The sequence below is a fragment of the Tachypleus tridentatus genome, unplaced genomic scaffold, assembly GCF_004210375.1.
Source record: "Tachypleus tridentatus isolate NWPU-2018 unplaced genomic scaffold, ASM421037v1 Hic_cluster_1, whole genome shotgun sequence".
Classification (NCBI taxonomy): domain Eukaryota; kingdom Metazoa; phylum Arthropoda; class Merostomata; order Xiphosura; family Limulidae; genus Tachypleus; species Tachypleus tridentatus.
In genome coordinates, this window is record NW_027467777.1 from 24,278,628 (window position 1) to 24,304,606 (window position 25,979).

Consider the following 25,979-nt stretch of genomic DNA (forward strand, 5'->3'; position numbering starts at 1 on the left):
TGAATACTATATTCAGGTTTTACAAGAAGTATTATTAATCAACAGTGTGGATGACAGTGAATACTATATTCAGGTTTTACAAGTATTATTAATCAACAGTGTGGATGACAGTGAATACTATATTCAGGTTTTACAAGAGGTATTATTAATCAACAGTGTGGATGACAGTGAATACTATATTCAGGTTTTACAAGTATTATTAATCAACAGCGTGGATAACAGTGAATACTATATTCAGGTTTTACAAGAAGTATTAATTAACAGTGTGGATGACAGTGAATACTATATTCAGGTTTTACAAGAAGTATTATTAATCAACAGTGTGGATGACAGTGAATACTATATTCAGGTTTTACAAGAAGTATTATTAATCAACAGTGTGGATGACAGTGAATACTATATTCAGGTTTTACAAGAATTATTAATCAACAGTGTGGATGACAGTGAATACTATATTCAGGTTTTACAAGAAGTATTATTAATCAACAGTGTGGATGACAGTGAATACTATATTCAGGTTTTACAGAAGTATTATTAATCAACAGTGTGGATGACAGTGAATACTATATTCAGGTTTTACAAGTATTATTAATCAACAGTGTGGATGACAGTGAATACTATATTCAGGTTTTACAAGAAGTATTATTAATCAACAGTGTGGATGACAGTGAATAATATATTCAGGTTTTACAAGAAATATTATTAATCAACAGTGTGGATGACAGTGAATACTATATTCAGGTTTTACAAGAAGTATTATTAATCAACAGTGTGGATGACAGTGAATACTATATTCAGGTTTTACAAGAGGTATTATTAATCAACAGTGTGGATGACAGTGAATACTATATTCAGGTTTTACAAGAAGTATTATTAATCAACAGTGTGGATGACAGTGAATACTATATTCAGGTTTTACAAGAAGTATTATTAATCAACAGTGTGAATAACAGTGAATAATATATTCAGGGTTTACAAGAAGTATTATTAATCAACAGTGTCGATGACAGTGAATAATATATTCAGGTTTTACAAGAAATATTATTAATCAACAGTGTGGATGACAGTGAATATATATATTCAGGTTTTACAAGAAAGTATTATTAATCAACAGTGTGGATGACAGTGAATACTATATTCAGGTTTTACAAGAGTATTATTAATCAACAGTGTGGATGACAGTGAATACTATATTCAGGTTTTACAAGAAGTATTAAATCAACAGTGTGGATGACAGTGAATACTATATTCAGGTTTTACAAGAAGTATTATTAATCAACAGTGTGGATGACAGTGAATAATATATTCAGGTTTTACAACAAACATTATTAATCAACAGTGTGGATGACAGTGAATACTATATTGAGGTTTTACAAGAGGTATTGTTAATCAACAGTGTGGATGACACTGAATACTATATTCTGGTTTTACATCAGGTATTATTAATCAACAGTGTGGATGACAGTAAATACTATATTCAAGTTTTACAAGAAGTATTATTAATCAACAGTGTGGATGACAGTGAATAATATATTCAGGTTTTACAAGAAGTATTATTAATCAACAGTGTGGATGACAGTGAATACTATATTCAGGTTTTACAAGAAGTATTATTAATCAACAGTGTGGATGACAGTGAATACTATATTCAGGTTTTACAAGAAGTATTATTAATCAACAGTGTGGATGACAGTGAATACTATATTCAGGTTTTACAAGAAGTATTATTAATCAACAGTGTGGATGACAGTGAATACTATATTCAGGTTTTACAAGAAGTATTATTAATCAACAGTGTGGATGACAGTGAATACTATATTCAGGTTTTACAAGAAGTATTATTAATCAACAGTGTGGATGACAGTGAATACTATATTCAGGTTTTACAAGAAGTATTATTAATCAACAGTGTGGATGACAGTGAATACTATATTCAGGTTTTACAAGAAGTATTATTAATCAACAGTGTGGATGACAGTGAATCCTATATTCAGGTTTTACAAGTATTATTAATGAACAATGTGGATGATAGTGAATAACATATTCAGGTTTTACAAGAAGTATTATTAATCAACAGAGTGGATGAGACTGAATAATATATTGAGGTTTTACAAGAAATATTATTATTCAACAGTGTGGATGAATATAGTAAATATAGTAAAAATGACAGTGAATATAGTATTCACGTTTTATAAGAAGTATTATTAATCAACAATGTGGAGGACAGTGAATAATATATTCAGGTTTTACAAGAAGTGTTATTAATGAACAATGTGGATGACAGTGAATAATATATTCAGGTTTTACAAGAAGTATTATTAATCAACAGTGTGGATGAGAGTGAATACTAAATTCAGGTCTTACAAGAGGTATTATTAATCAACAGTGTGGATGACAGTGAATAATATATTCAGGTTTTACAAGAAGTATTATTAATCAACAGTGTGGATGACAATGAATAATATATTCAGGTTTTACAAGAAACATTATTAATCAACAGTGTGGATGACAGTGAATACTATATTCAGGTTTTACAAGAAGTATTATTAATCAACAGTGTGGATGACAGTGAATACTATATTCAGGTTTTACAAGAAGTATTATTAATCAACAGTGTGGATGACAGTGAATAATATATTCAGGTTTTACAAGAAGTATTATTAATCAACAGTGTGGATGACAGTGAATACTATATTCAGGTTTTACAAGAAGTATTATTAATCAACAGTGTGGATGACAGTGAATACCATATTCAGGTTTTACAAGTATTATTAATCAACAGTGTGGATGACAGTGTATACTATATTCAGGTTTTACAAGAAGTATTATTAATCAACAGTGTGGATGACAGTGAATAATATATTCAGGTTTTACAAGAAGTATTATTAATCAACAGTGTGGATGACAGTGAATAATATATTCAGGTTTTACAAGAAGTATTATTTATCAATAGTGTGGATGACAGTGAATACTATATTCAGGTTTTACAAGTATTATTAATCAACAGCGTGAATAACAATGAATAATATATTCAGGTTTTACAAGAGGTATTATTAATCAACAGTGTGGATGACAGTGAATACTATATTCAGGTTTTACAAGAGGTATTATTAATCAACAGTGTGGATGACAGTGAATACTATATTCAGGTTTTACAAGTATTATTAATCAACAGTGTGAATAACAGTGAATACTATATTCAGGTTTTACAAGAGGTATTATTAATCAACAGTGTGGATGACAGTGAATACTATATTCAGGTTTTACAAGTATTATTAATCAACAGTGTGAATAACAGTGAATACTATATTCAGGTTTTACAAGAGGTATTATTAATCAACAGTGTGGATGACAGTGAATACTATATTCAGGTTTTACAAGTATTATTAATCAACAGCGTGAATAACAGTGAATACTATATTCAGGTTTTACAAGAGGTATTATTAATCAACAGCGTGGACAACAGTGAATACTATATTCAGGTTTTACAAGAAGTATTAATCAAGAGTGTGGATGACAGTGAATACTATATTCAGATTTTACAAGAAGTATTATTAATCAACAGTGTGAATGACAGTGAATACTATATTCAGGTTTTACAAGAAATATTATTAATCAACAGTGTGGATGACAGTGAATACTATATTCAGGTTTTACAAGAAGTATTATTAATCAACAGTGTGGATGACAGTGAATACTATATTCAGGTTTTACAAGAAGTATTATTAATCAACAGTGTGGATGACAGTGAATACTATATTCAGGTTTTACAAGAAGTATTATTAATCAACAGTGTGGATGACAGTGAATAATATATTCAGGTTTTACAAGAAGTATTATTAATCAACAGTGTGGATGACAATGAATGATATATTCAGGTTTTACAAGAAACATTGTTAATCAACAGTGTGGATGACAGTGAATACTATGTTCAGGTTATACAATAGGTATTATTAATCAACAGTGTGGATGACAGTGAATAATATATTCAGGTTATACAAGAGGTATTATTAATCAACAGTGTGGATGACAGTGAATACTATATTCAGGTTATACAAGAGGTATTATTAATCAACAGTGTGGATGACAGTGAATACTATATTCAGGTTATACAAGAAATATTATTAATCAACAGTGTGGATGACAGTGAATAATATATTCAGGTTTTACAAGAAACATTGTTAATCAACAGTGTGGATGACAGTGAATACTATATTCAGGTTTTACAAGTATTATTAATCAACAGTGTGGATCACAGTGAATAATATATTCAGGTTATACAAGAGGTATTATTAATCAACAGTGTGGATGACAGTGAATACTATATTCAGGTTATACAAGAAATATTATTAATCAACAGTGTGGATGACAGTGAATAATATATACAGATTTTACAAAATGTATTATTCATCAACAGTGTGAATGACAGGGAATAATATATTCAGGTTTTACAAGAAGTATTATTAATGAACAGTGCGGATGACAGTGAATACTATATTCAGGTTTTACAAGAAGTATTATTAATCAACAGTGTGGATGACAGTGAATACTATATTCAGGTTTTACAAGAAGTATTATTAATCAACAGTGTGGATGACAGTGAATAATATATTCAGGTTTTACAAGAAGTATTATTAATCAACAATATGGATGACAGTGAATACTATATTCAGGTTATACAAGAGGTATTATTTATCAATAGTGTGGATGACAGTGAATACTATATTCAGGTTTTACAAGTATTATTAATCAACAGCGTGAATAACAATGAATAATATATTCAGGTTTTACAAGAGGTATTATTAATCAACAGCGTGGATAACAGTGAATACTATATTCAGGTTTTACAAGAAGTATTAATCAACAGTGTGGATGACAGTGAATACTATATTCAGGTTTTACAAGAAGTATTATTAATCAACAGTGTGAATGACAGTGAATACTATATTCAGGTTTTAAAGAAGTATTAATCAACAGTGTGGATGACAGTGAATACTATATTCAGGTTTTACAAGAAGTATTATTAATCAACAGTGTGGATGACAGTGAATACTATATTCAGGTTTTACAAGAAGTATTATTAATCAACAGTGTGGATGACAGTGAATACTATATTCAGGTTTTACAAGAGGTATTATTAATCAACAGTGTGGATGACAGTGAATACTATATTCAGGTTTTACAAGTATTATTAATCAACAGTGTCAATAACAGTGAATACTATATTCAGGTTTTACAAGAGGTATTATTAATCAACAGTGTGGATGACAGTGAATACTATATTCAGGTTTTACAAGTATTATTAATCAACAGTGTGAATAACAGTGAATACTATATTCAGGTTTTACAAGAAGTATTATTAATCAACAATATGGATGACAGTGTATACTATATTCAGGTTTTACAAGAAATATTATTAATCAACAGTGTGGATGACAGTGAATAATATATTCAGGTTTTACAAGAAGTATTATTAATCAACAGTGTGGATGACAATGAATGATATATTCAGGTTTTACAAGAAACATTGTTAATCAACAGTGTGGATGACAGTGAATACTATATTCAAGATTTTACAAGTATTATTAATCAACAGTGTGGATGACAGTGTATACTATATTCAGGTTTTACAAGAAGTATTATTAATCAACAGTGTGGATGACAGTGAATAATATATTCAGGTTTTACAAGAAGTATTATTAATCAACAGTGTGGATGACAGTGAATACTATATTCAGGTTTTACAAGAAGTATTATTAATCAACAGTGTGGATGACAGTGAATACTATATTCAGGTTTTACAAAAAGTATTATTAATCAACAGTGTGGATGACAGTGAATACTATATTCAGGTTTTACAAGAAGTATTATTAATCAACAGTGTGAATGACAGTGAATAATATATTCAGGTTTTACAAGAAATATTATTAATCAACAGTGTGGATGAATATAGTAAATATAGTAAAAAACCTAAATGTAGTATTCACGTTTTACAAGAAGTATTATTAATCAACAATGTGGATGAATGTGAATACTATATTCAGGTCTTACTGAATGACATATTCAGGTTTTACAAGAAATATTATTAATCAACAGTGTGGAGGACAGTGAATAATATATTCAGGTTTTACAAGAAATATTATTAGTCAACAGTGTGGATCAATATAGTAAATATAGTAAAAAACCTAAATATAGTATTCACATTTTACAAGAAGTATTATTAATCAACAGTGTGGATGACAGTGAATACTATATTCAGGTTTTACAAGAAATATTATTAATCAACAGTGTGGATGACAGTGAATACTATATTCAGGTTTTACAAGAGTATTATTAATCAACAGTGTGGATGACAGTGAATAATATATTCAGGTTTTACAAAAGTATTATTAATCAACAGTGTGGATGACAGTGAATAATATATTCAGGTTTTACAAAAAAATATTATTAATCAACAGTGTGGATGACAGTGAATACTATATTCAGGTTTTACAAGAAGTATATTAATCAACAGTGTGGATGACAGTGAATACTATATTCAGGTTTTACAAGAAGTATTATTAATCAACAGTGTGGATGACAGTGAATACTATATTCAGGTTTTACAAGTATTATTAATCAACAATGTGGATAACAGTGAATACTATATTCAGGTTTTACAAGTATTAATCAACAGTGTGGATGACAGTGAATACTATATTCAGGTTTTACAAGAAGTATTATTAATCAACAGTGTGGATGACAGTGAATACTATATTCAGGTTTTACAAGTATTATTAATCAACAATGTGGATAACAGTGAATACTATATTCAGGTTTTACAAGAGGTATTATTAATCAACAGTGTGGATGACAGTGAATACTATATTCAGGTTTTACAAGTATTATTAATCAACAGTGTGAATAACAGTGAATACTATATTCAGGTTTTACAAGAGGTATTATTAATCAACAGCGTGGATAACAGTGAATACTATATTCAGGTTTTACAAGAAGTATTAATCAACAGTGTGGATGACAGTGAATACTATATTCAGGTTTTAGAAAAAGTATTATTAATCAACAGTGTGAATGACAGTGAATACAATATTCAGGTTTTACAAGAAGTATTATTAATCAACAGTGTGGATGACAGTGAATACTATATTCAGGTTTTACAAGAAGTATTATTCATCAACAGTGTGGATGACAGTGAATACTATATTCAGGTTTTACAAGTATTATTAATCAACAGTGTGGATGACAGTGAATACTATATTCAGGTTTTACAAGAGGTATTATTAATCAACAGTGTGGATGACAGTGAATAATATATTCAGGTTTTACAAGAAGTATTATTAATCAACAGTGTGGATGACAGTGAATAATATATTCAGGTTTTACAAGAAGTATTATTAATCAACAGTGTGGATGACAGTGAATAATATATTCAGGTTTTACAAGAAGTATTATTAATCAACAGTGTGGATGACAGTGAATAATATATTCAGGTTTTACAAGAAGTATTATTAATCAACAGTGTGGATGACAGTGAATAATATATTCAGGTTTTACAAGAAGTATTATTAATCAACAGTGTGGATGACAGTGAATAATATATTCAGGTTTTACAAGAGGTATTATTAATAAACAGTGTGGATGACAATGAATATATTCAGGTTTTACAAGAAACATTATTAATCAACAGTGTGGATGACAGTGAATACTATATTCAGGTTTTACAAGAAGTATTATTAATCAACAGTGTGGATGACAGTGAATACTATATTCAGGTTTTACAAGAAGTATTATTAATCAACAGTGTGGATGACAGTGAATAATATATTCAGGTTTTACAAGAAGTATTATTAATCAACAGTGTGGATGACAGTGAATAATATATTCAGATTTGACAAGAAGTATTATTAATCAACAGTGTGGATGACAGTGAATAATATATTCAGGTTTTACAAGAGGTATTATTAATAAACAGTGTGGATGACAATGAATAATATATTCAGGTTTTACAAGAAACATTATTAATCAACAGTGTGGATGACAGTGAATACTATATTCAGGTTTTACAAGAAACATTATTAATCAACAGTGTGGATGACAGTGTATACTATATTCAGGTTTTACAAGAAGTATTATTAATCAACAGTGTGGATGACAGTGAATACTATATTCAGGTTTTACAAGAGGTATTATTAATCAACAGTGTGAATGACAGTGAATACTATATTCAGGTTTTACAAGAAGTATTATTAATCAACAGTGTGGATGACAGTGAATACTATATTCAGGTTTTACAAGAAGCATTATTAATCAACAGTGTGGATGACAGTGAATACTATATTCAGGTTTTACAAGAAGTATTATTAATCAACAGTGTGGATGACAGTGAATACTAATTTCAGGTTTTACAAGAAGTATTATTAATCAACAGTGTGGATGACAGTGAATAATATATTCAGGTTTTACAAGAAGTATTATTAATCAACAGTGTGGATGACAGTGAATACTATATTCAGGTTTCACAAAATGTATTATTAATCAACAGTGTGGATGACAGTGAATAATATATTCAGATTTGACAAGAAGTATTATTAATCAACAGTGTGGATCACAGTGAATAATATATTCAGGTTTTACAAAAAATATTAATCAACAGTGTGGATGACAGTGAATACTATATTCAGGTTTTACAAGAAGTATTGTTCATCAACAGTGTGAATGACAGGGAATAATATATTCAGGTTTTACAAGAAGTATTATTAATCAACAGTGTGGATGACAGTGAATAATATATTCAGATTTGACAAGAAGTATTATTAATCAACAGTGTGGATGACAGTGAATAATATATTCAGGTTTTACAAGAGGTATTATTAATAAACAGTGTGGATGACAATGAATAATATATTCAGGTTTTACAAGAAACATTATTAATCAACAGTGTGGATGACAGTGAATACTATATTCAGGTTTTACAAGAAACATTATTAATCATCAGTGTGGATGACAGTGTATACTATATTCAGGTTTTACAAGAAGTATTATTAATCAACAGTGTGGATGACAGTGAATACTATATTCAGGTTTTACAAGAGGTATTGGTAATCAACAGTGTGAATGACAGTGAATACTATATTCAGGTTTTACAAGAAGTATTATTAATCAACAGTGTGGATGACAGTGAATACTATATTCAGGTTTTACAAGAAGCATTATTAATCAACAGTGTGGATGACAGTGAATACTAAATTCAGGTTTTACAAGAAGTATTATTAATCAACAGTGTGGATGACAGTGAATACTAATTTCAGGTTTTACAAGAAGTATTATTAATCAACAGTGTGGATGACAGTGAATACTATATTCAGTTTTACAAGAAGTATTATTAATCAACAGTGTGGATGACAGTGAATAATATATTCAGGTTATACAAGAAGTATTATTAATCAACAGTGTGGATGACAGTGAATACTATATTCAGGTTTCACAAAATGTATTATTAATCAACAGTGTGGATGACAGTGAATAATATATTCAGATTTGACAAGAAGTATTATTAATCAACAGTGTGGATCACAGTGAATAATATATTCAGGTTTTACAAAAAGTATTATTAATCAACAGTGTGGATGACAGTGAATACTATATTCAGGTTTTACAAGAAGTATTATTAATCAACAGTGTGAATGACAGTGAATAATATATTCAGGTTTTACAAGAAGTATTATTAATCAACAGTGTGGATGACAGTGAATAATATATTCAGATTTGACAAGAAGTATTATTAATCAACAGTGTGGATGACAGTGAATAATATATTCAGGTTTTACAAGAGGTATTATTAATAAACAGTGTGGATGACAATGAATAATATATTCAGGTTTTACAAGAAACATTATTAATCAACAGTGTGGATGACAGTGAATACTATATTCAGGTTTTACAAGAAACATTATTAATCATCAGTGTGGATGACAGTGAATACTATATTCAGGTTTTACAAGAACTATTATTAATCAACAGTGTGGATGACAGTGAATACTATATTCAGGTTTTACAAGAGGTATTATTAATCAACAGTGTGAATGACAGTGAATACTATATTCAGGTTTTACAAGAAGTATTATTAATCAACAGTGTGGATGACAGTGAATACTATATTCAGGTTTTACAAGAAGTATTATTAATCAACAGTGTGGATGACAGTGAATACTATATTCAGGTTTTACAAGAAGTATTATTAATCAACAGTGTGGATGACAGTGAATACTATATTCAGGTTATACAAGAAGTATTATTAATCAACAGTGTGGATGACAGTGAATAATATATACAGATTTTACAAAATGTATTATTAATCAACAGTGTGGATGACAATGAATGATATATTCAGGTTTTACAAGAAACATTATTAATCAACAGTGTGGATGACAGTGAATATATTCAGGTTTTACAAGAAGTATTATTAATCAACAGTGTGGATGACAGTGAATACTATATTCAGGTTTTACAAGAAGTATTATTAATCAACAGTGTGGATGACAGTGAATACTATATTCAGGTTTTACAAGAAGCATTATTAATCAACAGTGTGGATGACAGTGAATACTAAATTCAGGTTTTACAAGAAGTATTATTAATCAACAGTGTGGATGACAGTGAATACTAAATTCAGGTTTTACAAGACATATTGTTAAACAACAGTAACCTTTGTGTTCATGATTTAAGAGGTGGTATAAAACAAGAGTTTTAATGACAGAAGTGGTTCAGAATTATAGTGAACATCTCAGGTCTGACCAATGAGGAGCAAATTTGACTCCCACTTTTATAATAGTTGTAAAAAGGATCATCCTAAAAGGAAAGGAGCAATCCCTCTGCCCGAGACTTGGGAGACAAGAAGGCAAGGAAAGAAACAGAAGTGGATGCAGAAGAAAAGATCTCACTGAGAGTATCATCAATGTTCTGTACACTGGCAACCTCCTGGCCATTGGAGAACAAGATAGAAAAGGGAGGGGAGTAATACCTGCTATTTACTATCTAAATCTTGCCCCATATGATCTATTGACCATCTGAATCTTGCCCTATATGACCTATTGACCTTCTGAATCTTGCCTGATATGATCTATTGACCTTCTGAATCTTGCCCCATATGATCTATTGACCTTCTGAATCTTGCCCCATATGATCTATTGACCTTCTGAATCTTGCCCCATATGATCTATTGACCTTCTGAATCTTGCCCCATATGATCTATTGACCATCTGAATCTTGCCCCATATGATTTTGGAACAGATGATAAAAGAGATGCTAGTTGTGAATTAAATCCAAGATTTCCTTTGGCTTTGATGCCTGACCTGCCAAGCATGGGCATAGGGCTACTGATAAAGGATGCAGTCAGAAAGAGATAAATACCATCATGGGGTATCCTAGGCCCATTTCTGAGCCTTCCACACCTCCTAGCAAGGCAGGACTCCATCATGAATGAGGATACCATAGAAAACACATTGAGATCCAAGGAAAACATTGAGCAGCTGTCTGGAGAATGCAGTCAGTCACTGCCAACATGCAGTCACTATCAATAGAAGACAACAGATGAAAGCAGTATCAAGTTCCAAGAGAACAGTGAAAGATTGCCAGTTGGCTTAGTCCAACTTCCACCAAAGTGCACAGGTCAAGTGGCATCAGCCACAGCAAATCTACTTCATCATGATAAGAAAATGAACACTACTCAATGAGTTACTGTGAACAGTCCAGGAGAAGCACAAGAGAAGGAGCAGACAGATAGATCAATAGCACTAAAAGACTGACCAGATGCATAAAAATAAGTACAAGATCAAGTATTGAAAGTTGTGATCCAAGCAAGATTACATAAGCTACAGAATGACCCCTCCCCATCAATGTCAGTACTATCCCTTTTTAATCCTGGGAGATGCCAACTGTTCAACAAAAGCATCTAGATCTGATTGACCATAGGTCTTTGCAGAAGACAGGAAGAGAGAACAAACAATGACAGCACAACCCAAGGAAACATGGATGACGATGGCTTCCAAGGATCTATTGAGTGGCAAAGACAAGGTGGGCAGATGCCACTTGACCAGCAGTGTCACCCCTCTATGCATTCATCCATCACACAACATGTGATGTGACGGGAAGGTTGTGGATATGTTTCCTGTAAGGAAAGACATACAGGATGATAGGAATCAACCAAAACCTTAATGTCAACCAGTTTAGAATGGATAACTCAACAGTTTCACTGTATCAAAGTGGCCATTTCTACTTAGGTCGAGGAGAAACCTTTGGGTTACGACCACCTTACTTGTCTTTACTGGAAAGAGGTCTGTCGGCCTCCATAGATCCTGCCCTGGGTGGGGCAAGCTTGTCAGTGTAGTAGATATAGATTTCAGTGACTGAGGGCAGGAATAAATAATTTTTCTACATCTCTGGGCCAAAGCAGATGGATCCGAGCAGACACCAAAAACCAGGGTGGAAAGAAAAGGACCTCATCTGGCCAGCAATTGGAATAAATGGTAGGGACAGAGACAGGAGTAGATGCTGATTTGTCAACTCGCTTATCCATAAAAAGCAAAAGACTTTACATGGTTTGGCAACAACATTGTCAGAGGTACAGAAAGATCTGTCTGCACACTCACTGTAACAGTGGCATGTAATGCAACAGCGTGCATCTGAGATGAAGTTGGGGACAATAACTTCTAAGCCTTGGTTTTTAAATGCTGTGCATCCTTCTCCTCCAGCCATGTAGGGAAAGAATGAAAGCAAGAGGGGTGGCAATCAACACAGTTAACACAGTGAAGTTTCAGTTTGGACTCATAGGCATCTTGGTGCAATGAGTACACATTATAAAGTAACTGATGTTTTCAGGTTTTGCAAGACGTATTATTAAAGAATGGTTGTAACGACAGTGACTAAATGAATCATCTCAGTGCCTTTCATTTTACAATTTGTTTCCCAGAGGCTCAGATTACTATTGTTGAATGTTAGGTTATAGTCACCCATCTCTACTTCATCCATTTCAGGGTGAGTTTAGCTTAATACACAAGACTGTCTATATGTTATCACATGACTTGCTACCTTATTAACAAAATATCAATGGTTTTTCACAATTGTTTAGCATTAAGGTAAACTTTATCATGTTATAATGGACCCTGAACACTACCTTTCTCAGAAAAAAGTGAACTGTTCCAAAAGTCATTTCAAAATATTAGATGGCAAAATTATAAATATTCTGCATATTCACAATAAGTTGCTGAAAAGGACTTCATAAATAATTTTCAAAATTGATGAACCATTTTCTGATTTCATGACATAAGATCATTGACATACAGTAGTGTTACAAAAAAACTTCCACTTACTTATCACGGACTCCTCTGATTTCATGACATAAGATCATTGACATACAGTAGTGTTACAAAAAAACTTCCACTTACTTATCACTGACTCCTCTGATTTCATGACATAAGATCATTTACATATAGTAGTGTTACAAAAAAACTTCCACTTACTTATCACTGACTCCTCTGATTTCATGACATAAGATCATTGACATACAGTAGTGTTACAAAAAAACTTCCACTTACTTATCACTGACTCCTCGGGCCTTGAGCAGTGCTGCTGTGTAACATATGGTTGCTGACTTAGGTAAACTGATATCTAAGAAACATGAAGAAAAGTTGTACGATCATAAAACAAGGTTGTGTACATGGTAAAAAACCTAAGGAATAATTATATAATGTCTTCAAAAATGATTCTTACAACAAAACATACACACAACTGGTATTATAAAACATGAGTTTCAACACCCACATAGTTAAAATGGTCCAGATTTTACAACAATAATGGTATCATGGCTTTAATTAAATTAAAATTTACAAAAACTAACTCGTGCTTCCAATATCAAGACCTACAGAACATCATAAGGTAGTTATAATAGGTAGGTAGCTGCTTCTTTAATAACTCATAACACAGACCAATCACAGATAGCTGCCTCTTTAATAACTCATAACACAGACCAATCACAGATAGCTGCCTCTTTAATAACTCATAACACAGACCAATCACAGATAGCTGCTTCTTTAATAACTCATAACACAGACCAATCACAGATAGCTGCTTCTTTAATAACTCTTAACCTAGACCAATTACAAGTTATTGCCTCTTTAATAACTCCTACCCTAAACCAAACACAGATAGTTACTTTTTTAATAACTCCTAATCTAGACTGATCACAGGTAGCTGCTTCTTTAATAATTCCTACTCTAGACCAATCACATAGTTACTTTTTAATAACTCCTAATCTAGACCAATCACAGGTAGCTGCTTCTTTAATAATTCCTACTCTAGACCAATCACAGATAGTTACTTTTTAATAACTCCTAATCTAGACCAATCACAGATAGCTACTTCTTTACAGCTTCTAGTTAGCTGTAACCAACTGTTGTTCAAGTAGCATAAAGATACTATTTACATATGCACGTATACTTTGCATCACTACTCATGTCATAATACTAAGGTGTTGAAAACACTCACCGTCATATTTGGCCAATACAGCTTGAACGTCAGCATATGCTTGCATCTCCAGTAAAGCCTCAATCAGATTTTCCTGAATACTGAAGACATTCATCATGGGAAACTCTTTGATTAACTGTAAATCCAGAACAAAAATACAATGCTCTTCTAATTTTTCAATGGTGTGTACTTTTATAATATAAGTTTCATAGACTGCCACTGTTAATCGCTTATTTAAGTTCAATGATGTTTTTCTAATAGTTGTACCAGGTCTCATGTTGGATACACAAACAATACAAAAATATTATTTCAAGAAATCTTAAAAATGTTTTCCAATCACATACATACTTACTACAAACAGAATAGTTTAAAATACATCTATAAAGACATGTTATTATCTCTAAAACAATAAATATCAGGTGAGAGAATGAAAATCCAGAGTTGAATCCATTAATGACAACAAGGAGGTGATATTATTTAGTGTGGGTGGTCATACAAGCTTCTTCTACACAGAGCACATTTTCAGAACACTTTCAAAATTATAATTTTCCTATACTAAAATGTATTTCCTATAGCGTCCCCTGATGGGACAATAGTAAGTCTATGGATTTACAATGATAAAATCATAGGTTCAGTTACCCTCAGATTGCCCAAATTGGCTCTGCTGTATGAAAACACATACATGCATGTTTCCTATAGGTACATTACCTACAGTCACCTAAATATCAATTCTTGTTCAGTGAACCTATCTAAGTGAAAACAAAATTTTACACATCTTTTATTTCCCCTCAACTGGAAATGACTAATTCCAATGTTTCTCTTATGCAAATAATTGCACAACAACCCTCCATCTATAAAGAGTTCCCCAAACTATTGAATCCAAGGTTTATAGGCCAGTTAGAAAACCTGATAAATTATATTTTCTTTGGAGCATCTCATTTTAGTATTTGAACCACATAAACTTGTTTTGGACAGCCAACTCAGAGACTTATGGTTAATGAAGACTGAGATTAGAAAGTAAAAAAGGTCTCACCCCTGAAGTACATGCTGTATTCCTTCATGTTTATGTAGGTTTTATTTGTTAGTATTTTTTAAAAAAGTAACTTAATGGTAAAAAATAAAACTTATTTGATTAGATAAAATCTTAAAATATTTTTGTCTCAAATAACACACAAAGAACATACAGGGTTAGATGCTACATGATGAAACCCAAAATTATGCTTAACCTAAGCTCTTCACACTTCCACAAGGTGGTTTGTTGCTATCCACGATAGTTATATAGTAAAGAAAAAAAATTAAATGAAAACAGTGTGAAAAGCTAAGCTGCCCAAAGATTTAAAATAAATAATTGTTATTGTTTCTTATAACCATTCAAACAAAATATTTATTTACTTTATTTCAAATTTTTCACCATTCATTATAGTTAGTTTTAGGTTACAGAAAATAAGATAAATATACAGATTTATCTAGTAGGTTATTGAAATAAGAAGAACAACAAACCTGAAACTACAAGACAAATAAAAATGATTTTAATTCTTAACATGAAAATAACCTTTCACTCAGATGAGCCACAGCTGAATCAGATTAACTTCATATAAATCAATAGAAAACCTTTCATTCAGACTAGCCACAGCTGAGTCAGATTGACTTCATATAAATCAATAGAAAACCTTTCATTCAGACTAGCCATAGCTGAGTCAGATTGACTTCATATAAATCAATAGAAAACCTTTCATTCAGACTAGCCACTGCAGAGTCAGATTGACTTCATATGAATCAACAGAAAACCTTTCATTCAGATTAGCCACAGCTGAGTCAGATTAACTTCATATAAATCAATAGAAAACCTTTCATTCAGACTAGCCACAGCAGAGTCAGATTGACTTCATATACATCAATAGAAAACCTTTCATTCAGACTAGCCACAGCAGAGTCAGATTGACTTCATATAAATCAACAGAAAAATAACAAAAGTACTAACAATTTTATAAAACAGACTTGTAACATTTACTAAAAATTTATCTAAAACACACTTAGTAAACTTGGACTTATGGTAAACATTAGTTCACTAATATACAATTGCTTCAACAGAAAAAAATAAAAACATAAGTGCTTTAAATATGAACACATCAACCAGTACAGAGTAACATGAGAGTTTGAAGAGTGTATATTTCTAGACTTCCTTACATCAATATGAACACATCAACCAGTACAGAGAGACATGAGAGTTTGAAGAGTGTATGTTTCTAGACTTCCTTACATCAATATGAACACATCAACCAGTATAGAGTAACATGAGTGTTTCTAGACTTCCTTACATCAATATGAACACACCAACCAGTACAGAGTAACATGAGTGTTTCTAGACTTCCTTACATCAATATGAACACACCAACCAGTACAGAGTAACATGAGTGTTTCTAGACTTCCTTACATCAATATGAACACATCAACCAGTACAGAGTAACATGAGTGTTTCTAGACTTCCTTACATCAATATGAACACACCAACCAGTACAGAGTAACATGAGTGTTTCTAGACTTCCTTACATCAATATGAACACACCAACCAGTACAGAGTAACATGAGTGTTTCTAGACTTCCTTACATCAATATGAACACATCAACCAGTACAGAGTAACATGAGTGTTTCTAGACTTCCTTACATCAATATGAACACATCAACCAGTACAGAGTAACATGAGTGTTTCCAGACTTCCTTACATCAATATGAACACATCAACCAGTACAGAGTAACATGAGTGTTTCTAGACTTCCTTACATCAATATGAACACATCAACCAGTACAGAGTAACATGAGTGTTTCTAGACTTCCTTACATCAATATGAACACATCAACCAGTACAGAGTAACATGATAGTTTGAAGAATGTATGTTTCTAGACTTCCTTACATCAATATGAACACATCAACCAGTACAGAGTAACATGAGTGTTTCTAGACTTCCTAACATCAATATGAACACATCAACCAGTACAGAGTAACATGAGTGTTTCTAGACTTCCTTACATCAATATGAACACATCAACCAGTACAGAGTAACATGAGTGTTTCCAGACTTCCTTACATCAATATGTACAGAGTAACATGAGTGTTTCTAGACTTCCTTACATCAATATGAACACAACAACCAGTACAGAGTAACATGAGTGTTTCTAGACTTCCTTACATCAACCAGTACAGAGTAACATGAGTGTTTCTAGACTTCCTTACATCAATATGAACACATCAACCAGTACAGAGTAACATGAGTGTTTCTAGACTTCCTTACATCAACATGTACAGAGTAACATGAGTGTTTCTAGACTTCCTTACATCAACATGTACAGAGTAACATGAGTGTTTCTAGACTTCCTTACATCAACCAGTACAGAGTAACATGAGTGTTTCTAGACTTCCTTACATCAATATGAACACAACAACCAGTACAGAGTAACATGAGTGTTTCTAGACTTCCTTACATCAATATGAACACATCAACCAGTACAGAGTAACATGAGTGTTTCTAGACTTCCTTACATCAATATGAACACATCAACCAGTACAGAGTAACATGAGTGTTTCTAGACTTCCTTACATCAATATGAACACATCAACCAGTACAGAGTAACATGAGTGTTTCTAGACTTCCTTACGTCAATATGAACACATCAACCAGTACAGAGTAACATGAGTGTTTCTAGACTTCCTTACATCAATATGAACACATCAACCAGTACAGAGTAACATGAGTGTTTCTAGACTTCCTTACATCAATATGAACACATCAACCAGTACAGAGTAACATGAGTGTTTCTAGACTTCCTTACATCAATATGAACACATCAACCAGTACAGAGTAACATGAGTGTTTCTAGACTTCCTTACATCAATATGAACACATCAACCAGTACAGAGTAACATGAGTGTTTCCAGACTTCCTTACATCAATATGTACAGAGTAACATGAGTGTTTCTAGACTTCCTTACATCAATATGTACAGAGTAACATGAGTGTTTCTAGACTTCCTTACATCAATATGAACACAACAACCAGTACAGAGTAACATGAGTGTTTCTAGACTTCCTTACATCAACCAGTACAGAGTAACATGAGTGTTTCTAGACTTCCTTACATCAATATGAACACATCAACCAGTACAGAGTAATATGAGTGTTTCTAGACTTCCTTACATCAATATGAACACATCAACCAGTACAGAGTAACATGAGTGTTTCTAGACTTCCTTACATCAATATGAACACATCAACCAGTACAGAGTAACATGAGTGTTTCTAGACTTCCTTACATCAATATGAACATATCAACCAGTACAGAGTAACATGAGTGTTTCTAGACTTCCTTACATCAACATGTACAGAGTAACATGAGTGTTTCTAGACTTCCTTACATCAATATGAACACAACAACCAGTACAGAGTAACATGAGTGTTTCTAGACTTCCTTACATCAATATGAACACAACAACCAGTACAGAGTAACATGAGTGTTTCTAGACTTCCTTACATCAATATGAACACATCAACCAGTACAGAGTAACATGAGTGTTTCTAGACTTCCTTACATCAATATGAACACATCAACCAGTACAGAGTAACATGAGTGTTTCTAGACTTCCTTACATCAATATGAACACAACAACCAGTACAGAGTAACATGAGTGTTTCTAGACTTCCTTACATCAATATGTACAGAGTAACATGAGTGTTTCTAGACTTCCTTACATCAATATGAACACACCAACCAGTACAGAGTAACATGAGTGTTTCTAGACTTCCTTACATCAATATGAACACATCAACCAGTACAGAGTAACATGAGTGTTTCTAGACTTCCTTACATCAATATGAACACATCAACCAGTACAGAGTAACATGAGTGTTTCTAGACTTCCTTACATCAATATGAACACATCAACCAGTACAGAGTAACATGAGTGTTTCTAGACTTCCTTACATCAATATGAACACATCAACCAGTACAGAGTAACATGAGTGTTTCCAGACTTCCTTACATCAATATGTACAGAGTAACATGAGTGTTTCTAGACTTCCTTACATCAATATGAACACATCAACCAGTACAGAGTAACATGAGTGTTTCTAGACTTCCTAACATCAATATGAACACATCAACCAGTACAGAGTAACATGAGTGTTTCTAGACTTCCTTACATCAATATGAACACATCAACCAGTACAGAGTAACATGAGTGTTTCCAGACTTCCTTACATCAATATGTACAGAGTAACATGAGTGTTTCTAGACTTCCTTACATCAATATGAACACAACAACCAGTACAGAGTAACATGAGTGTTTCTAGACTTCCTTACATCAACCAGTACAGAGTAACATGAGTGTTTCTAGACTTCCTTACATCAATATGAACACATCAACCAGTACAGAGTAACATGAGTGTTTCTAGACTTCCTTACATCAATATGAACATATCAACCAGTACAGAGTAACATGAGTGTTTCTAGACTTCCTTACATCAACATGTACAGAGTAACATGAGTGTTTCTAGACTTCCTTACATCAACCAGTACAGAGCAACATGAGTGTTTCTAGACTTCCTTACATCAATATGAACACAACAACCAGTACAGAGTAACATGAGTGTTTCTAGACTTCCTTACATCAATATGAACACATCAACCAGTACAGAGTAACATGAGTGTTTCTAGACTTCCTTACATCAATATGAACACATCAACCAGTACAGAGTAACATGAGTATTTCCAGACTTCCTTACATCAATATGAACACATCAACCAGTACAGAGTAACATGAGTGTTTCTAGACTTCCTTACATCAATATGAACACATCAACCAGTACAGAGTAACATGAGTGTTTCTAGACTTCCTTACGTCAATATGAACACATCAACCAGTACAGAGTAACATGAGTGTTTCTAGACTTCCTTACATCAATATGAACACATCAACCAGTAAAGAGTAACATGAGTGTTTCTAGACTTCCTTACATCAATATGAACACATCAACCAGTACAGAGTAACATGAGTGTTTCTAGACTTCCTTACATCAATATGAACACATCAACCAGTACAGAGTAACATGAGTGTTTCTAGACTTCCTTACATCAATATGAACACATCAACCAGTACAGAGTAACATGAGTGTTTCCAGACTTCCTTACATCAATATGTACAGAGTAACATGAGTGTTTCCAGACTTCCTTACATCAATATGTACAGAGTAACATGAGTGTTTCTAGACTTCCTTACATCAATATGTACAGAGTAACATGAGTGTTTCTAGACTTCCTTACATCAATATGAACACAACAACCAGTACAGAGTAACATGAGTGTTTCTAGACTTCCTTACATCAACCAGTACAGAGTAACATGAGTGTTTCTAGACTTCCTTACATCAATATGAACACATCAACCAGTACAGAGTAATATGAGTGTTTCTAGACTTCCTTACATCAATATGAACACATCAACCAGTACAGAGTAACATGAGTGTTTCTAGACTTTCTTACATCAATATGAACACATCAACCAGTACAGAGTAACATGAGTGTTTCTAGACTTCCTTACATCAATATGAACATATCAACCAGTACAGAGTAACATGAGTGTTTCTAGACTTCCTTACATCAACATGTACAGAGTAACATGAGTGTTTCTAGACTTCCTTACATCAATATGAACACAACAACCAGTACAGAGTAACATGAGTGTTTCTAGACTTCCTTACATCAATATGAACACAACAACCAGTACAGAGTAACATGAGTGTTTCTAGACTTCCTTACATCAATATGAACACATCAACCAGTACAGAGTAACATGAGTGTTTCTAGACTTCCTTACATCAATATGAACACATCAACCAGTACAGAGTAACATGAGTGTTTCTAGACTTCCTTACATCAATATGAACACAACAACCAGTAGAGAGTAACATGAGTGTTTCTAGACTTCCTTACATCAATATGTACAGAGTAACATGAGTGTTTCTAGACTTCCTTACATCAATATGAACACATCAACCAGTACAGAGTAACATGAGTGTTTCTAGACTTCCTTACATCAATATGAACACAACAACCAGTACAGAGTAACATGAGTGTTTCTAGACTTCCTTACATCAATATGTACAGAGTAACATGAGTGTTTCTAGACTTCCTTACATCAATATGTACAGAGTAACATGAGTGTTTCTAGACTTCCTTACATCAATATGAACACAACAACCAGTACAGAGTAACATGAGTGTTTCTAGACTTCCTTACATCAATATGAACACAACAACCAGTACAGAGGAACATGAGTGTTTCTAGACTTCCTTACATCAATATGAACACACCAACCAGTACAGAGTAACATGAGTGTTTCTAGACTTCCTTACATCAATATGAACACACCAACCAGTACAGAGTAACATGAGTGTTTCTAGACTTCCTTACATCAATATGAACACACCAACCAGTACAGAGTAACATGAGTGTTTCTAGACTTCCTTACATCAATATGAACACATCAACCAGTACAGAGTAACATGAGTGTTTCTAGACTTCCTTACATCAACCAGTACAGAGTAACATGAGTGTTTCTAGACTTCCTTACATCAACCAGTACAGAGTAACATGAGTGTTTCTAGACTTCCTTACATCAATATGTACAGAGTAACATGAGTGTTTCTAAACTTCCTTACATCAATATGAACATATCAACCAGTACAGAGTAACATGAGTGTTTCTAGACTTCCTTACATCAACATGTACAGAGTAACATGAGTGTTTCTAGACTTCCTTACATCAATATGTACAGAGTAACATGAGTGTTTCTAGACTTCCTTACATCAATATGAACACAACAACCAGTACAGAGTAACATGAGTGTTTCTAGACTTCCTTACATCAATATGAACACATCAACCAGTACAGAGTAACATGAGTGTTTCTAGACTTCCTTACATCAATATGAACACATCAACCAGTACAGAGTAACATGAGTGTTTCTAGACTTCCTTACATCAATATGAACACAACAACCAGTACAGAGTAACATGAGTGTTTCTAGACTTCCTTACATCAATATGAACACAACAACCAGTACAGAGTAACATGAGTGTTTCTAGACTTCCTTACATCAATATGAACACAACAACCAGTACAGAGGAACATGAGTGTTTCTAGACTTCCTTACATCAATATGAACACATCAACCAGTACAGAGTAACATGAGTGTTTCTAGACTTCCTTACATCAATATGAACACATCAACCAGTACAGAGTAACATGAGTGTTTCTAGACTTCCTTACATCAACCAGTACAGAGTAACATGAGTGTTTCTAGACTTCCTTACATCTCTCATCATTTTGACAGCTTCTCTCAGTTTACCAAGCTTTCTTGTGCACATTGACAGCCTCCTTCTGATGTACACCAGCACGTTAGTGTCTCGTCCTGCAAAAACACAATATGCTAACATTGTATACAGACTATATCACATACAGATAGTAAAATAACTGTTAGTTCTAATGGTATAAAAGACAGCTACTTTCCATATATAGAGTATATCATGCACACACAGTAAAATAACTGTTAGTTCTAATGATATAAAAGACAGTTACTTACTCTATACAGTATACCACATACAGACAGTAAAATAATTGTTAATAATAAAACAAACTGATACTTACTCCAGAGCATCATATTGGGCTGTTTGATGTTGTAGTTGTTGACTCTTTCTGTACTGAGTTTCTGCAACTTTTAAAGCTTGCTTAAACAACTTTTCTGCCTGTAAATAAAGATCAATTATCAGTAGACTGGAACGTACCAAGAGAGTTTTAATATTTAAACAACTTTTCTGTCTGTAAATAAACATCAATTATCAGTAGACTGGAATGTACCAAGAGAGTTTTAATATTTAAACAACTTTTCTGTCTGTAAATAAACATCAATTATCAGAAGACTGGAATGTACCAAGAGTGTTTTAATATTTAAACTTTTCTGCCTGTAAATAAACATCAATTATCAGTAGACTGGAATGTACCAAGAGAGTTTTAATATTTAAACAACTTTTCTGTCATTAAACAGCTCAATCCTGAACTCAGATCTAAAGACCAAATTGGTAAGAGTAGTTTTCAGTTCTTTATAAAATGTATACATAAATGAAGAAAGATGTACATAGGTTAAACTTTACTTCACTAATAAGATGTGAACAGATTAAACATTACCTTTGTTATGGTAGTGACCTTCTGTTCTTCAAAGATATGTAAATATAGAAATTACAACATACAGATGTTGAACTTTACTTCTACAGTAATAGTGACCTAGTCTTATGCCAGAAGTACATAAAATACAGAAAGTAAGATGTACTAAAGTTAAGCCTTGCTTTAGCAGTAGGATGTACTAAAGTTAAGTTTTACTTCAGTAAGTCTCACCTCAATAATGGTAGTTGCCTCCTCTTCTGCCAGAAGAATGTAAGCTGTTGCACAACTGTAATAATTGAATGATATTTTAAAGAAGATAAATACAAACTATAACACTGCTTTTACATAATTCACACAAAACAAAATGTTTTAAATATAAAGATACACTGGTATTTTATTAAACTGCCATCAAGTTCTCTAACTCTTCAAACCACTAATAAAATATTGTGTAAATAAATACTGCTGTCATTAATTACCACTACGAGTTATGTGAAACTCCTTTAACACATTAACATTAAGGATGTGTCTTACTGTCAAAATTATCTTCATGTAATCAATACATTTCCTTACTGTTGAGGTTATCTTTGTGTCATCAATACATTTCCTTACTGTTGAGGTTATCTTTGTGTCGTCAAGACATTTCCTTACTGTCAGTTATATTTATGTCGTCAAGACATTTCCTTACTGCCGGTTATATTTATGTCGTCAAGACATTTCCTTACTGCCGGTTATATTTATGTCGTCAAGACATTTCCTTACTGCCAGTTGTATTCGTCATCAAGACATTTCCTTACTGCCAGTTGTATTCGTCGTCAAGACATTTCCTTACTGCCAGTTGTATTCGTCGTCAAGACATTTCCTTACTGCCAGTTGTATTAGTCGTCAAGACATTTCCTTACTGCCAGTTGTATTTGTCGTCAAGACATTTCCTTACTGCCAGTTGTATTTGTCGTCAAGACATTTCCTTACTGCCAGTTGTATTTGTCGTCAAGACATTTCCTTACTGCCAGTTGTATTTGTCGTCAAGACATTTCCTTACTGCCAGTTGTATTTGTCGTCAAGACATTTCCTTACTGCCAGTTGTATTTGTCATCAAGACATTTCCTTACTGCCAGTTGTATTTGTCATCAAGACATTTCCTTACTGCCAGTTGTATTTGTCATCAAGACATTTCCTTACTGCCAGTTGTATTTGTCATCAAGACATTTCCTTACTGCCAGTTGTATTTGTCATCAAGACATTTCCTTACTGTCAGTTACATTTGTCATCAAGACATTTCCTTACTGTCAGTTACATTTGTCATCAAGACATTTCCTTACTGTCAGTTACATTTGTCATCAAGACATTTCCTTACTGTCAGTTACATTTGTCATCAAGACATTTTCTTACCACATTCATAATAAATGCAATATTTTTACTTGTTTCCCCAGTTTCATGAATGCCATTATTATACTAATGTATGCACATTTTTGTTACTCATAAAATTACAATTTTCTAACACCTACATGGTAGCAAAGAGCCCATAGGAACAACACCTGAGACAGCGCAATGATTGACTACAAAACCCTATGTTGAAAAGTAGACCATACTAATGTATTCAATATATGGTATGGCATGGATGGGTAGGTATTCTCTTCTACTTTACTCATGCAGTTCATGGGTCAACACAGTCTGGAACAAGACAAGCAAATTTATGAAATAATTTTATCCTGAAGATAAACCTATAAACAATCTTGTGGAACACATCGTCTCTGCAGTGGGTGTTGTGTAGCCATGGAATTATAATATACAAGTCAACATGACTTGAAACTGTGGATTTGAACATTCAAAGAATACCTGGTAAGGCACCACTCCCCACACAGCATGATCCAGTAATACCTGGTCAGGCACCACTCTCCCACAGAGCAGGATCCAGTAATACCTGGTCAGGCACCACTCCCCCACAGAGCAGGATCCAGTAATACCTGGTCAGGCACCACTCCCCACAGAGCAGGATCCAGTAATACCTGGTCAGGCACCACTCCCCACAGAGCAGGATCCAGTAATACCTGGTCAGGCACCACTCCCCCACAGAGCAGGATCCAGTAATACCTGGTCAGGCACCACTCCCCCACAGAGCATGATCCAGTAATACCTGGTCAGGCACCACTCCCCCACAGAGCATGATCCAGTAATACCTGGTCAGGCACCACTCCCCACAGAGCATGATCCAGTAATACCTGGTCAGGCACCACTCCCCACAGAGCA

General features: G+C 33.1%; 2 protein-coding genes across 2 annotated transcripts in view; one reads left to right on the forward strand and one right to left on the reverse strand.

Moving 5' to 3' along the window:
* Nucleotides 1-11,070, forward strand: part of LOC143241991 (voltage-dependent calcium channel subunit alpha-2/delta-1-like) — a 70,069-nt gene extending 58,999 nt beyond the window's left edge. The window contains exon 14 of the mRNA XM_076485333.1: nt 10,842-11,070. Coding sequence (XP_076341448.1) covers nt 10,842-11,070 — 229 coding nt within the window. The remainder of the gene's footprint in view (nt 1-10,841) is intronic.
* Nucleotides 1-25,979, reverse strand: part of LOC143241641 (suppressor of tumorigenicity 7 protein homolog) — a 171,114-nt gene that overhangs the window by 118,409 nt on the left and 26,726 nt on the right. The window contains 6 exon segments of the mRNA XM_076484822.1: nt 13,593-13,665; nt 14,542-14,656; nt 22,886-22,983; nt 23,145-23,169; nt 23,243-23,317; nt 23,964-24,018. Coding sequence (XP_076340937.1) covers nt 13,593-13,665; nt 14,542-14,656; nt 22,886-22,983; nt 23,145-23,169; nt 23,243-23,317; nt 23,964-24,018 — 441 coding nt within the window.